This window comes from Dromaius novaehollandiae, chromosome 1 (genome assembly GCF_036370855.1).
Source record: "Dromaius novaehollandiae isolate bDroNov1 chromosome 1, bDroNov1.hap1, whole genome shotgun sequence".
Lineage (NCBI taxonomy): Eukaryota > Metazoa > Chordata > Aves > Casuariiformes > Dromaiidae > Dromaius > Dromaius novaehollandiae.
In genome coordinates this window covers 173269709-173286309 of record NC_088098.1, presented here as the reverse complement: position 1 = coordinate 173286309, position 16601 = coordinate 173269709, and the positions used below count along the sequence as shown (strand labels likewise).

Here is a 16601-nt window from a genome sequence, read left to right as displayed (position 1 = left end):
ACTCTCAGGTCTTTGCCATATCCTAAGCCTTTAGGCTTCCACCATTTTCTGATCTCTCACTGTAATCCTTAAATAACCCTTTATCTTTAGCTCCCTCTCACTTCTCTGAATTACTGCCTGAGCAAGAAGCAGCATGTATTATGGCTGTATAGAGCAATGGATCTATGTACAGCTTGCTGGCTGGCTGGTAAAAACACATTAATTGGCCAGAAGTTATGCCAGATAACAGCTGAGCTTATGATGAAATGCCAGATTTAAGTCTTTCCCCTTTATCGGGCCACTGATTTTCATGGAAGTTGTGGAAGCTAATATCCTTTTGCTTGCTATTAGCCAGTGGATTAAAAATAATAATGGCAGGAGACTGACAAATATATGTCAGAGAGACAAAAGCATGCACAGGTCTCATTTCCTTAGGAAACCAGGACAGAAAAGATCTATTTTTTTAGCCTGTTCACACAGTATCCTTCATATGAGACAATCAGATCTATTCTTTGGAAATTCTTTTATTACTGAAATCATCTGAAACAGTAAAGGAACTCCACTTTATTATTATACCAATACTAGTAAAACAGCCTTGGAATAAAAAAAGTCTTGGAATACTAGCCATTCAAAAAGCTCAGTGGATGTAGTAATCTAGTACATTGAAACATTATGGAACTCTATAGATCCACATTTAAAGGAAAAAAAATGCAGGAAAAAGTTTCTAAAAAAAAAAAATCCTAACTTACTGTGGTTACGCTTGCAAGAAATAAAATAAAAGCTACAATAATAACCCATCTAAATGATATCATGTATATCTACATATCTTCCTATGCATTAAGCACGTTTTCATAATTTTCTTGCAGGGCTGCCTTTTCATCAGTACAGGTGACCCCTCAGAAATCAAAGACTGACACAGATGACCAAGCTATAACAAGGTAACATAAGCAGGCATAATCAAAATGATGTTACTGTGTTGATAAATGTGATTTTAAATACTAGATGTATTTAATATCCGTATAGCTCATTAGGACACAGTATGAGATAAATGCAGGATTTATCTAGTCCTACCTATTGGCCTAGAAGTGCAAACTTTGAGTCCCATCTCATTGGCTTGCTCAGTTGTCTCAGATATTTCTTTTTTTTTGTTTTTGTTTTTGTTTCCGTATGTCTAGCCTGCATCCTACTAAGCAGTATGTAGAAACTTGTTGCAAATGAATTAAAGTAGACTAATAGCAGTAGTAAGGATTATATTTTCTTTTTGCTTCAGCTTCCCAGTGAACAAATTGTGGGAAAGGGAGTGTCTACACATTACTACATATGTAAAAAGTCCCTTTTTGTGCATAGTACTGTTAACATTCAAAATAAGAAAAAAAATACACCATTTTGTGTGACAAAATTAGTGCATTTAAACAGATGGGCTTGTTCTTGTGGTATGGGTTAGACAACATATGTAATACTGTACCTTGGAAAGGGAACAGAATTCCATGAAACCTATTGGTGGAAAGTGACATAGAAATGGTGATTATTGAAGTTCCAGCAAATTGTAAGGTCCTATACTAAGGGAAAAGATAAGTTTTCCAAAAAAACCCATAACCCATGCAAAAAATTTGACCATATGACCTTGACCAAAACAAAATGCCAGAATGTGCAATTAAAAAATTAATGAATTAAAAATAGATAATTCTAGATATTCACTGAGAATTACAGTAGCTCATTTTTTCATTTTTTTAACTGGAAATGTTAAAAGGTGCAATTATTAAAATCAATTTATATTAGCTAATTTTATTTCATTTGATTCACAATGTATAATTTTCTGGGGTCTGGAGCCACAGTTTATACTACCTTGAGAGTATTACTTTGAGCCCTCCCCCCAAAGAGTACAAAATAATAAAGAAATACATCCAGAAGAAATCTGACAATGTAATCCCTGGGAAAAAAAAACAATGCTTCAGTGAAACATTTTCCTGTCAACAAATCTGGGAGATCTTAGAGAATTAAATGCAGCTGTATATTAACTAGGGAAGTCACAGCCATTCTTCATTCATAAAGGCTTGTTAAAGTCTTATTTAATCCCCATCCTCAATCAGTTCACATTCATCATCCCCCAGTGGCTCTCATTAGCATATCAAGCTTTCTATACCAGTTCCTCCATTGATGGAGAGCTATAGGAATGATATTTGACTAGTCTACAAGTTACTATGGTAATGTGCTACAGTTATTTGTGTCAGTATGTAAACCATAAGTAGCCTGTAATATTAGTTGGCAAAGTTCAACCCCCTACTCTTGCTGATTCCTTTACATTTGGCTCATGCTTCAGATGTCATTCATTTGCTACTGAGGTGCCAGTTTCACAAAACTACAAATTTTGCGAAATTTATGCTAACCAAAAATGTATTAAGCAGCTGTCATCAGAAGTGTCTTTCTTCTGTTAATGATGCCATATAAATATTATACTTCTGGCAAGAATGATTGTGCCACACAATGAAAGTTAAGAGTTACATGAAAAATATTTTTAGTGACACTGCTATTTATTAGAATAATATTTTATCTTATGTGAAATGATTTAATTTTATGTACTTTTACTGGGAATTGAAAGATTTTCAAGTAATGCTTTTTAAAGCCATACTTGATTATTTGTATCCTGGTAGGCATGTTAACGGTATAGTGAATTAATTCCACCAGAGAATAGAAGGAATATGGCAACTGGTTCTCTATCAAACTGTTCAGTAATACAAGGAAAATCTTTTGGAAGGAATTCACCTGAAAAGGATGACTAGATACTGTATGTCTTTCGGGAAAAAAATGTAAGCTTTGCTGTGCACTGTTCCATGAAAGGTCTGCTTCTATTAATGCAAAAAGCAATTTTTGTATTGTTTTCAAGTAGAACACTTAGATGTGGCATCTACCCTCCATATCTGGAAGAAATATATATCCATATATTCCACAAATCTATATAGAATATACTATGATATATATAGCATACCAAAGGCATATTGGACATACGGACCTGCACCTTAGATATGGTGGATGGCAAGAGCTTAGTATATATACAGAAAGGAATAGGCATCTCACAACTATTTAGAGCATCTATAGGTACCCTAGCGAAACATAAAAAAGAAGTCTAGGAGCTAGTGAAAGTGAAGATAATGACTGTCTAATAATAGTTACCGTGCATTATTCAGAGCTTAAAAACTGATCTTCAAATCACATCCCTTGGTATCTTGTATATGTGCCAACATATGAACACTTCAATGGATACATACAAACACACTCCTGATTTGTGCTATGGATCTTTTGTTCACATTGCTTATGAAGTTCTTTTTGAGTTTTATTTCCATTTCAGTGGAGATCTAGAGAGAGTATTTCTCACTCTGCATTTTTACATTACAGAACTGTAGCTACTATAATAATTAAATGCAGGTGTTTAAAAAACTACATTGAGAACCATGTTCTGTGGGCAGTCTTGTTAAACCATTTCAAACATCCTTAGGGTGTTCAGCAGAGTTTTAGTCAATCTTTCACTAGTGATTATAGTTAGGAAGCAAAATGTATACTTCCTAGGAAGCAAAATGTATACCTCAATGCAATGCTTTTAGACAGGGTTCACTTGTATTTGACTATATTTTTTCATTGCATATGATCTCTAGAGGAAGTAACAGTTGGCCACATTTATCACTGCAGTAACAAAATTATTACCACCAAAAGATGCAGAATAGTTATAAAGTCATATTTACAACAGTTCATAAATTGTAGAATTAATGAATCTGTATTGTATTTTGCATACATATATCAGAATTTGTGTTGGAAATATTTGAGAAGCTTTGGAGGTAATAGTAAGACAAGCCATGCAAAGAGCTGGATAGAGATCTCACTCAGTTCTGAAAACATTTGTAGTGAGACTGTCTGCTACCAGTGAATGACTGTAAGTCTGTAGGGGCACAGGACATAATAAAGGAGCATTCTACATAAAGGCAACTTTTTTCCATTCCAACTGTAGTAGAGAGAGGTTGAAGAAAATGTTTCAGCTGTCTATTTGTATGTTTGTGGATGTCGATAGGCAATTTCTAGGGAATAGAATCAAGGAACTAGAATACTTTTCCAAAATAATATATGTTTTTCCTGTTAGCTTTTTTCAATTATACATATATTTATTTAGTGAATGATGGGTCTGAGGTATGATTTATGAGCAAATGGCATATATTTGAATAGTTACATTTTATTTAGTAGTATATGATGAAAAGTTTTTGGTTACACATGACAAGGTTTCTCATATCTGATATAAATGAAAGAGTCACATAGAAAAGAGAGATTAATGTTCTTTTAATGTTCAACATGAAAATTTTCAATACGTTTCAATCTTTCACCATTCGTACTGACTGCAAAATTTCTGCTGCAGTTCTTGGCTCTTTAGAGTTATAAAGTATAAAGTTTATATCTGTTACTATAAAGTTACAGTTCCTTGAACATTAGTACTGTAGAAGGTAATTCACTATAATTACTCCTGTCAGAGAGTAGCAAATTTAGATGATGCTGTATATATATTTTTATTATTCTCCTTTTTACTGATATTCCAATTTAACAGAGATGTGTTGCCAGTTTTCATTTTAAAAGATCATGAAAAAACAACAAATTAATTACCTGTGCTTAAAGCATCTCTTGCAACAATGACACGTTTTTCTGTGTCTATCAACATTGGGCAGCTGAAGAGTGGAATTCAAAAAAAATGAGATACAGATTTTTCCTTTTTTTTTTTTTTTTTTTAAATGAGAAATTGGTATCAGCTTGGAAGTTTCCAAACCAATGGCATTAATATCATAATGTTTGCTCTCTTAAACAAACATTTGTTGATAAAATCTATATTGCTATAGAGCTGCCAAGACTGCAAGGTTGAAAGAACGTGTAGGTGCATTTTCAGGCATTTGCCAATTGTCCAAACTCCCATTAGAAGAAAAAGTTTTGTCAAGTGAAGCAGGACACAGTTGATAGGGCTCTGCTGTGGGGACATTCAAAGTACCACCCTCTGTGGGACATATTATTGGAACAACCTTGTAGGTTGTTCCATTGCTATACAAAATGTTTCTGTGCCTGAACTCCCTTCCCAGGCCATCTAACTCACAGTACCCCAACATTTCTGATGTATGTTTGTCTGGGTCAAATGGGCTGGCTGTTGTCAGGCACTAGGTGGTAGTGGATCCCTGCCAAGTAGAGTCTGCCTCTGCCTAGCAATAGCAGGAAGGGACGCCTCAGATTTGCTTGGCATTGCTGCTAGTCCACGTTGTACCTCAGGTCTTCTGTCTCCTTCTGCAGCAAAAGAATAGACGTCTCTATTTCTGTGCTTATTCCTCAGTTTTGTGTGTACTATCTCATCTTTTCAAAACTGGGGAAATTCTGGATTTTGCCGTAGAGAAGTGTAGCTGAAAGTTTACCTGGAGCTGTACCAGACATAGTCCTGTGCAAAACCTGTTTTTGATCTGTTTTCTATGGTGTGTTTATAGGAAGATTGAACTTTCCAAGATAGGCTGGTGATTTTTAAGCAAGATAAGACAAACTTTAAATCACTGTGACCTCTTAAGCAACAGGATTAAAACCACATCAGAGTAATCATAGCTGCAGTGATGCTTTACTGTGAAGTAGCTGTTGAGTGATACCTTTTTTCTTCTGCCTACCCCCTCCCTTTCTTTTCTTTTGCTAAGTAAAGTGATGGTATCTTGGAACAATTTGGAGAGAGAACTTCATTCATGTAAATTGTTTAACAATCAACATTTTACTGACAGGACCTAAAGCTGAGCAAATGTGTGGAAGGTGTGATAATAAAGCCTAAAAGTTCAGTGGCTATACTAGTATTAAGGACATGGTGATACTCAAAAATTGTATTAACTATAGTAGCATCGCTAAAGAGGGATTCTTCTCACTGCTGTTGGATGTACTGATATAACTGTTACTCATATAGCAAAAGAGTAGGGAATATGAAAGGTATAAAATGTAGTATAAAATATTGCCTTATCTACTCAAAGGGTTGAAGCCATGTAATTGTTTAGACTAAAAAGTGCTCCCTTCTAACCAACAAAATTATACCAGTAACAAAACTTTAATTATGCTCCATCTGACTTACCCGAAGAGAATTTCAGTATTTTCCTTAAATTTCTTCCTTTTCCTCTGTTTTTTTTTTTTCTGCTTTTGCTAACTTTATTTTATCTACTTCTGGCCTGAAGCAATTCCTTATTATTACATATAAGAAACTTTCATTTGTTTCACTTTAAACTTCCTCCTGTGTTAGGGCACCCCAAATGTTTATCACAGAAGGAGGGTTTAATTTCACTTCAATCTTCTAAAAGTTAGGCTTTTAGTTTAAATGTTCTTCAGTATCTCCAGAAGGTGCGTTGTTTCATCTTAAGATAGATATCTAAAATAACCTGAATCTGTGGTTCTTTGGAGTTGCCCACCTCTCAACTTTCTAGAGTGTTTCTCTATCTAAGAAATCTCAGGTTGGACTGAAGTTTAGATGACCAAAATTAGAAGGCATGAATCCCATACCAAGTATTCCTGTGTCGCTTTTCCATTGTGATATCTTCCTGATCCATCTTCACTTTTTATAGACTATATAATGATTCAGCAGACCTCTAAAATATTCTGGAGGACACGTGTAACCCAAAAAGTGTTCGAAAGATACTAAAAGATACTAAAACAGGACTATTTATGCATAGTCATAACGTAATGGTAATAACTGCAGCCAGATCTGGCTTTGGCTATAATGACTATTTTATTTGGTTAGGAAAAGTAGCTTAAAAGTTTCTAGATATTTTTTCATAGAACAAATTAATGCACTCATTTTTGATGATACATTTTTGCACCTTGGCAGGAGGCAAAAATATTAATTTATTTTCTAGTGACAGAGACCTTTTGCCTTCCAGTTTTGACAAATTTGGCTCTCAATGGAGTGCTGGTTTACAGCTCTTCTGCATGTTTATATAAATGACTTACTGTTGAAGAGCTTATGTAAAGAGATCCAAGCCCATTATTCAGAAGTTAAAACAGTGGTTACAGGATCATACATATCCTCCAAGCAAAACTGAGTGAGTTGTTGTCCATCTCCTGCAAAACATTCTGATCAACAGCTTCTTCCTCTGTATTTAACTCTGAAATCCTCTGGGCTAAGCATTATGCTGTGGTTTTGGCAGAGTATAAACTGGTTTTCACAGTTGACTGCACACCTCTTCTGTTCTCTCATCCTTGGCTATTATTGATGAAAGGTCTAAATGAGGGCTTTTGGCACTGATTAGTGCAGCATAGTGGTGTGGAGGGAAATACACTCTGCCTAAGAATAAATGCCACCCTTTTCTCAAAGAACTTCTTTATTCTTTCTCATTTATACATGACAAAGTCTGATATAAGGACAGTAAAGCAGCCACAGAAAGCAAATCAAAACTCAGACAGGCCTGTGATGTTAAGCTTTGTTAACTGTGATGCCTAAAATACTTAACATACTCTAGATGAACTCTTTTGTTTCAGATTTGGAAGGTCCAGTTGGCAACCTGTTGTTTCTGTAACTTTAAACTGTCCTTTTCTGTGCTGACATTACTAGGTCAGAAATGCCCTATGGTTTTAGCCAGAATACATTAGTGTGGTCTTTGCATATTCAGTCATGTCAGAGGACGAAGCTGTTCATCAGAATGTTTTGTAGGAGGTGGACTGGGAAAGATCACTGAAGAAAGGACAACAACAAATGCTACTTGTTTGGTATTACATTTAGAAAAGTCAATGCTGAGTCTAGAGATGGAAGCTGCTTGATAATTATGGGCAGATTCCTAATTTTGTCTGGAACTGATATACAGGTGAATGCATATTACTTCTTGCTCAGTTTGGCTTGCCATCAGTTGTAGCGATTCACGAGAGGAGCCATCAGAGCAATATCATCCACAGATCTTGAAGTAGAATGGTATTTAATTAAATTCCTTGGACAGCTGTTTTCTCTAGCATATTCAACAATCAGCTGAGGATGGTGTCCACAACGATGGTGACAAGATACAGTCTTGATGAATTCCCATGAATTCATAGGAAGCCATGCAACATAGCTACCATTAACTTGAATGCAAGCTCTGTATAGAGCTCAAGCTCTATACAACTCTTCTGCCAGCAGCATTATCTCCTTAGAAATAGGAGATCACCTCATCAGTTTTTATAATCTCGCTCAGGGCTTTGAATCAGAAAAAAGATTGAGATCTATAATAACTGTTGTGTATGACTTATTGCATATATCTCTTTTTTGCTTTATGATGACAGAATGAGTAGATGTAAATGCTCACAGAATATCCTGAGATTTCACATAAAATGTCCCACTGATTAAAGACATTACAGCACATCTTCTAAAATTACTGTGGTCCTTCAGTTTCTGGTCCAAAAACAACACCTACAATATTGGTGACTATGATATTATGTGAACAGTCTGTGTATCAACAAAGAGTGATAGTGGAATTCTAGGTAAGAAAGCAAAAATACTTGCAGGACTTAGGGACATCTGGAACTAGAATGGGCCTCAGCAAGACTTTTACAGCTTAAGTAAGCATTAGCTGAGATGAGCTGGGAGTTGTGTCCACATACTCACCTGTCATCTCCGAAGAGTCTAAGGGATGCATAGTTCAAGAGCATGGTTGGGCTCTAATTAAAATGAAAGGGAAGAGACACTTTTAAAATTTCTCTTTTCATGCTCTTTCCCATCACACATGTGCAAGATCAACTGCAATTTGGCTCTAGCTGGACAATCCGAATAATGTGATTGAACTTCTAAAAATCCTTTTTGCTGATTGTTTTATTCATTGTCTTTAGAATTTGCAAATAAGAACACTAGAAAGGTTTTCATTGCTTTGATCAAATAATCAATTACTAGCTATAGCTGTTTTTGTAGGCATGGTTCACATATTTCCTGTTTCTATGACATTTAAAGCTTTATCTGAATGTTTTCAAGACAAAAAATGTATTAGCTGTGCTTGAATGTCTGGATGGGATTCATTTGTGTTTTTGTTTTTGATGGTGATCTGACTTGTCACCAGTTAAACCAGAATTACAGAACTGTTACCACTGAAATATGTGAGACTTGCAGACATAATTGACAGAGCAGAAAGACTGGAAAGTGTTAGGGCTTTTCTCAAGTGAACTGGGTTAGAAATCAAATGCAGACTGAAAGTTAAAGGAAAATATACACAACTCAGTTTCACTGAGTTTTTAATGCAGAATATAAAAGGCAAGTTTTCATACTTTTGTTTACCTCATACTTTCATTATAACACCTTTAAAGGCTGCTGAATATGTTTATTAGGTCTTTTTTGTGTTAAATCCAAAAAGGCATTAAATACCTAACATTAATAAAATGAAATAACCCCAAACAGAATTGTTCTGTAAATGAAGTAAGTTTTGCTGATGTTGATTCAGGATCAGAGATATTAAGCTTTCAGAAATTACCTGATCTCTGGAGGGTTGTCACACAAGCACTGAATACTTTCCCTTTCTGTTTGTGTCTGGGAGCCAGAGAAGTCCAAGCTGTGTCAGAATAGGACTTTCTGGTTAAACTAAGCCATTAACTTTGCATGCAGCCTGCCTTGACAGCTTTTTCAGAAGTACTTTACTTATCCTCTTTGCTAGCCTTTTCTTCTGCCAGACTGTCTTCATTGGTTGTCAAGTTTCTAATCCTGTTTTACACAAGGAGCTGGAGGCAAAATAGCAGGCAGGAGCTTCAAAACTCATGATTAGGAAGTTTACAGCATGAGGCCCACAATGGCCCAACTGAACGTAAGCTTTTCTGCCCCTCAAAGTAGGAATGTCTTGTAGATTCATAGTGTTATTTTAAGCATTTTTCTGGGATGGGATGTTAAAGGTAGAAATAGACCTTTTCACTGGGTGTGGTCACTTATAACTGGATCAATAAAATTGGCTTTCATACTTCAGTGATAATAACAAACACATCGCTGGCTAAAGATCTAAGACTTAATGCTTTTATTTTATAATAAATTCATTCATTTTGGATATACTGGATGTAAACAGATTCTTTTATACAAAATGTGATAAAGAAACCTCTATACTGTTGTTCAGTTGTTTTTTAGATATATGTTATATATACAGAATATATGTTTCTGTATATATGTATATATACAGAAAACAAAAAGGATATATTCATTATTGTGAGTTAGGTACTGCTAAAAATTCCAGTCATGTCCTGAGGTTGTGTTAAAATGTTTCATCTTCTTAAATTTGCCAGCAAACAATGTATCCTTCTCCTGGCAGGCTGTTTGACCTGCCTTATTCTCATCCATTTCTAAAAATACTCACCCCAGGCATAATGTCCACAGTGATGTAATGGCTGTCTCTGAAAAGATTATGTTTGGAGCTGGCATCCCTTTGAATGACCTATGAAAAATGTCAGCATCCATTACACAACCACCTACCATATGTGAAAGGTATTTCCCCAAGTTAGTCTAAATTCCTTTGCATATCCCTCAGAATTTTTATGCCGCTTTCTATTTTCCATCATCTATATTTAAAAAAATTGTTTTCCAATTTAAAAAAATTCAATTCTACTGGCCTTGGACACTAAAATACTTTATTTTTCCAAATGACAGTTATACCAGCGACTAGAAAGACTCCTCCACAATGAATGCCCTTTCACTACATCTATATTCTAATATTAAAGGAGATTCCTTAAGTATGAATGCATTCATTAGTCTCTTCCCCTTTTTAATACTTGACTTCTCTTTTAGAAGTATTAGAAAAGGTATGAATTACACTGCTGATTTTTAGCATATAAACAACACTCAAATGGAACCTAAACTGAGATTCTATTTAGAAGCTGTATTGTACATCTAGTTTTTGTTCACTTATTAGGGCTGTTCAATGTTACTGTTCTATAAATCAGGCTGCTAGTTTACAGGGCATGCACATGCAGCCTACACTTTTATTGCTTTTGTTAGTATCCCTTTGGACAGGATATAAAATCTTCCTCACAAGCCAGTCAAAGCTTTCTGATACTCAATCTATTGAAAGGCATGTACACAGAAGTAAAAAATGCTGTTGGCTGCTAAGTCATGATGATTTAAAGTTTACAGAATGAGACAAGTTCATCTATCCCGTGAGTTACACCAAGTATTAATATGGGCCAGTAAACACATTTCTGAAGGAATGATTCTTAAATTATTGGAAGATGTCTGTGAATCTGTTTTTTTGTTCATGATTTCCAAATAGGCAATAGGTAAAGGATGAACTATATTAGAGAACTCATCTATTTTTCTTTGAAATCTCTGTGCAAAAGTGAGCAGAACAATTTAAGGTAAAGCAAAACTGAAGTCACCTGGGAAGAGTGTTAAAATACATATAAAAATTTAAAAAGAGGGGGGCTTTAAATCCAGAATATTTCCTGCTATCTTGATTCAGTTTCTTCCTTCTCTGGTAATAGAAAAATATTATCTGCAATAAGAACATGTATTTAAGTGATATAACTTTCCAGTGATCTACAATCAATTTCTAGAGTATTATTAATTCAATCCTGTAACATCTGATACAGAAACACTGAGCTATGTTAGCAGTTCTCACACAGATTAATACCAAAAAGTTCTAGTGTGTGGGTCTTTTGGAGGGAACACATTTTATCTGTCTCTGTGCATAGTATTTGATTTTTTTTATAGGAAGGTATCTCCAACTAATTTATCTGATTTGAAAAGATGAACCGCTAGGAAGTATAAAAAGAATACCATACTGAAAATTGTAACAAAGTAAATACAACATTTTATGTGTATGTTTAGTAAAATTGTATCTGCTCTACTGAACTATGTCTCATAAAAAGCCAGTTGTAATCTGGTTCCGTAAATGCCTGTATTATTTTGAAAATGGGACATAGGAGCTTTGGACCTGGGCTCATTTACTTCAGTGACCTGCGAGGCACGGATTTGCTAATGCTGCAGCCTTTCTGGTGCTCCATGCTGTGAAAGTCAGCAGAAGTAAGCAGAAAGGCTACTGATAGATAACCCTGCTGAGTGAACAGCATGTAATCCCATGATAGTGGCCAGAATGAACAGGGGTCCAAAATCTACTGCCTTCTGTGTTTTGGGTGAATATGCAACACTGAAGCTGATATATATGTGAGGGTCACATAATACCTAAAGATTTTAATTGATATAGCTGCAATTGCAAGGCTTCAGTAGGCTTTATAGTAGACTTGAGATGCATATTTTAAATGCTTGTGAGAACATAAAGGGGAGGGATGCAGGACACAAGATTAATCATCTATGTTTTACTCAAGCTAGATGCATGAACAGCTGGATGCTTTTTCTTAATAAAAATTTGTAAAAATATAGGTGAATAAAGTAACTATCTGAAGACTTTATTCATCATTTAGCTAGTCATTTTATTATTGCTACCTTCAAGCACTGAGGAATCTGCCTTCCAATTCATAAATGACAGCTCAGATTCTTGGATAAGCTTATTGCTCTCGGTTCTGGAGAAAACTGAAAAGTGTAGAGAATCTTCAATGCTATATAATATGTAGATTATCCATTTATTAATGACTAAAATGGAATTCTAGTTAATTGATATTTCATTGGTCTCGCCTTGCATTGAACTGGTTTTGTTTCCTTCTTAGAGAAACAAAGATCATGATAATCTCATCAAAGTCTCCCAAAGCTGACAAATGTGACAAGAAGACATCTTCAAAAGCTTTATCTTTATCTTTCACTAAGGTGTTGTTTCATGACAGAACTGTTCAGAATGAAATGTCAGTAATGAGACGTGCAGTATTATTGACTAACAGCTTACAAAATGGGCCCTACAGGGGAGCACTGTCAGACCATCATAGACTCACTGTTTTCTCATTGCCTTCTTTTTAAGAAAAATTTTCTTAAAATTTTCAGTCAATTATTAATTTCTTTTGCAAGTTAAGGATGGTAGGTGGTAATCCAGATATATGCAGGCAAAACCAGGGCTGCTTTTTAGGTAAAGTTGCTGAATTTATTTCAATATAACAGTTTTCAGGTGGAAAATGCATTTTCACTGATATAAAATGTTTTACAGAAGCATGTTGACACAGAAATTCTTTGAAGGGAACAGTCAAAGGCAGTCAAAGCAAACCTCCATATTTTGATTTGATATTACTAAATTGATATTACTAAATTACTAAATCCATTTGAAGAGTGAAAAACACTTTGATTTATGTTTCTATTCTTTTTTGAATAGGCATATTACACTAAAATTAGGCCATCATATTCTGTGTCTAATGCTATTATATTGAAGAAACAGCAAATTAATTAACCAACAAAATCTAATTTGGGGAATAATAATTTTTTTTCTTAACATCATATAATAATAGTAAATTACATGCTGTCTCTTTATGGACGTTCAGAATATGCGGATGTAACCAGTTCTCAGTGTTCCTCAGTTTAAACCTGAAATTTCTTGTCAGAAGTGAGAATTGGTTGGGAAGGAGGTGGTCCAGACAGCCTACCAAATAGACTAAGGGACTTTTTGGCTGATTTAGCCAGAAAGCATTAGTCCATAATTACTTTTCAGGTAAGAAATCTCTCTAGATCACGTCGGGAATGTTCGACTGATTGTACTACTTTGGTTCTGGTAAAGACTCTTTTTACCTCATTGCGTATTAAAGGACAGCACTCTTGGAAGTTGTCCATGTGATGTGCTCAGCAGGAATTATTCTTTTTGACACAAGTATTAGCTATAGTTTGTTGTTTCTAAAACATAAATAAGGATGAATTAGCTGGCATGTGCACTATCAGCTGAATAAGTGATATCTATGGCAAACTTCCATACGTGCTTCCTCAATAAAACTACCACTGAAATATTTTAATATATTTACAAAGGGGGCATTAAATAAAATATTGAAGAAATCATGGAAGATAAGTGTTGCCCTGGCAAAGAGAAACAAACCATTTCAGTAAGCAAGAACAGTGGTTCATAAAGGGCACCACTTATATTTTAGAACAGCACATCAGTTCAATGTGTTTCAGACCAAGTTTCTAGTGGTCTGTAAGCAACCCTTCAGAGTAAGCAAAGGGAAGCTGCCAGGGTACTGTGCTGGGAACAACTATGTAATGTTTGTTACACTTAACACTGAAATTCTACAGAAATTTCATGAACAATGTTATAAATGTCAGCAGCACGTAAATGCTGCCAAGATATAATCATCTATTTTATAGTAGACACTTACATATATATATACACAGACACATATATAGATATACACATTTACCACTAAACTGTAGGTTCTTGAATACTTTTTTTTGCTGATTTTAATTCACAGAGAAATTTATTAGGACAGAATCCAAGACTTTGAGGCACTACTGAAATTTAAGAGACATCTGGAGTTTTAAGATAAATAAGCCTACTATGGATTGATGTGGCCAACTAGGTTATCAATTTCGTAGCTGGGCTAAAACGTGCAAAGCAGCAAAAGTAAAATTCAGACTAAGATTTTCTTGATCCTCAGGGAACAACCTTATTGAGTAAGTCTAAATTAAGTCAAAGCTAATTTAGTCTTTTGCTTTTTCTCCCTGCCTCTGCCTAAAGACAAGTTCTCTTTTTACACTAGTTGCAGTGCTTTCCATATGTCATTCCATTCTCTAATTTATTGAATAATTTAAAGTCAAATTGAAAAAGAATCCAGAAGAAAATCTAACCACTAGTTTAATCTTATTTCTAAAGCAGAAAATGTTTCTCTATATGTAAACTATAACTGCTTTATTTATATGTAACATAGTTTAAATTTTAGATTAATTTCAAGTTATCTAAAAACATTTTCATTTGTAAGCAGTGATCAGCATTGGAGCTTTAGGTCCACTGTAAATTAAAATGTAATGGTGTAAACTGAATGAATATATACAAAAGGAATTTCTCTTTGTGACTCTGGATGCTTACATTTTTAGTATAGGGATAGACATAGTCAATGCCTTAACTGCTAACTATGATGACACACAGGGGTAATTTCTTGTCATTCTAGAAGCAAAAATTATGTGAATAACTACATGTTTTTAGATGTTGTCTTAAGAAATAGAAGTTTTTTAGTCTAAATAAAAAAACATATTTTTGAAAACTAATGATGCACACAAGTATTAAGCTTGGAGCCTGTGAATTAATGCTGAATTCTTTGGAAAGTTCATATTTTTCCTTCAATATCTTCGCTTGCAATGAAGAATCTTAAACTATGGCATTGATATGATTAAATGCAAACTCTTTTTATTTTCTTAGCCATACTAGATAATATTTTTCTTTAATTTTACGGAACTTTGCCTTGCTGGTGGAAAAATGTAAACATATTTTGTTATAATGGCCAATAACATGAATGTTCAAATACTCTGAACATAAACTTATCCAATAATTCACTTTTTTTCCTCTAAAATGTATGCATAAATGTATTTATTTTTACTACACTTTACCTCTTCCCAGCTAGGGGAAATATTATAACACTGTTTTATTTTGTTGTTTTTTTCCAGAGGAAAAGACTTTGAGGAGCTTACTGAAATAAATACTGCTGCTCAGAAAAATGGGAGGCAAGACTGTCATAATCTTCTCCTACACACTTTTAAAATGTTTGTAGTTAGTTATATCTTGGTATGAATAGGTTCAGTTCTGTAAAGATAATTAGGAGAGTCAAAGTTAATACTTTGATTTGATTTAAGCCATAGAATCTTAACTTTTTTTTAACTCCTCATTAAATAAATGCTAGTAAATATAAATAATTTGTTGTGGAAGAAAGTGATTTTATCTTACTGAAACTCTAAATAGTCAGTGCATGACCATCAAAGTTCTATAAATTCATGTGAAATGTCTGATTAAACTAGAACTTTTCCTTTAAATACAAGAGAGGAGTGCCATAAAAATGGATCATTGAAAAAAAATCCTCTTTTTTCTTAGTGCCATTCTTCATTTTCGAATGAGAATCTTTGTCCCTTTTTATCTTAAAAAGTTTTTCAGTGAATAACACTGTTATTTTTCATTACAGATCAGTTAATATCGAATCAGCTTTTTCACGGCCAGTGGATTTGTCTGCTAGTATAAATGCAGTCATATGGTCCTAGAGACTGTACAGAGCCCTGGATAAAAGCATTTTTTGAGGAATCTGGTCTGGATGTATAGACAAAGCAAATAAAGGCACTTTACAGTTTGGCAGCCATTTCTATAGCTCATGATATAGGTGCATGTACTGAATGAAATGATGTTATCAAGTTATAATGGTAGAGCCACAGTCCATTTAGACCTTTTCATCCCTTTTTGCACCATTACAATTGTGTAGTTCAATTTATAGATGTCCAGAATGGTTGAGGTAAATCTCTCTTAATGTCTTTGTCTCTTTTTCGTTTTGGAAGGAGACAATATGTCTGATTAGATGGGTTGCCAAACTTTAGATTCCTAATGCAAATCACACCCAAAGTATCATTTTTAATGGTAAGACTAATTATCTATTGGAAGAAGTTTAAAAGGCTTATGAGCAGTTTCCTATCTTATTTAATTTGGTTCTTTTTTCAAGACTGCATCTTTATCGAAAAAGTATACTCCATTTCAAATGGAAATTTATTAAGAAAAGTACTATGGCTTACTTTTACAAATTAGGCTAGATTATCACAATGATTC

The 16601-nt window shown here is 34.4% G+C and overlaps 1 protein-coding gene across 9 annotated transcripts in view; it reads left to right on the top strand.

Moving 5' to 3' along the window:
- Nucleotides 1–16601, top strand: part of SCEL (sciellin) — a 61787-nt gene that overhangs the window by 30600 nt on the left and 14586 nt on the right. For 8 of the 9 annotated variants that reach the window (XM_064504729.1, XM_026120897.2, XM_026120891.2 and 5 more), the window contains 2 exons: nt 846–917; nt 15464–15559. In XM_064504729.1, coding sequence (XP_064360799.1) covers nt 846–917; nt 15464–15559 — 168 coding nt within the window. The remainder of the gene's footprint in view (nt 1–845; nt 918–15463; nt 15560–16601) is intronic. The other variant, XM_026120893.2, reaches the window with a different exon arrangement.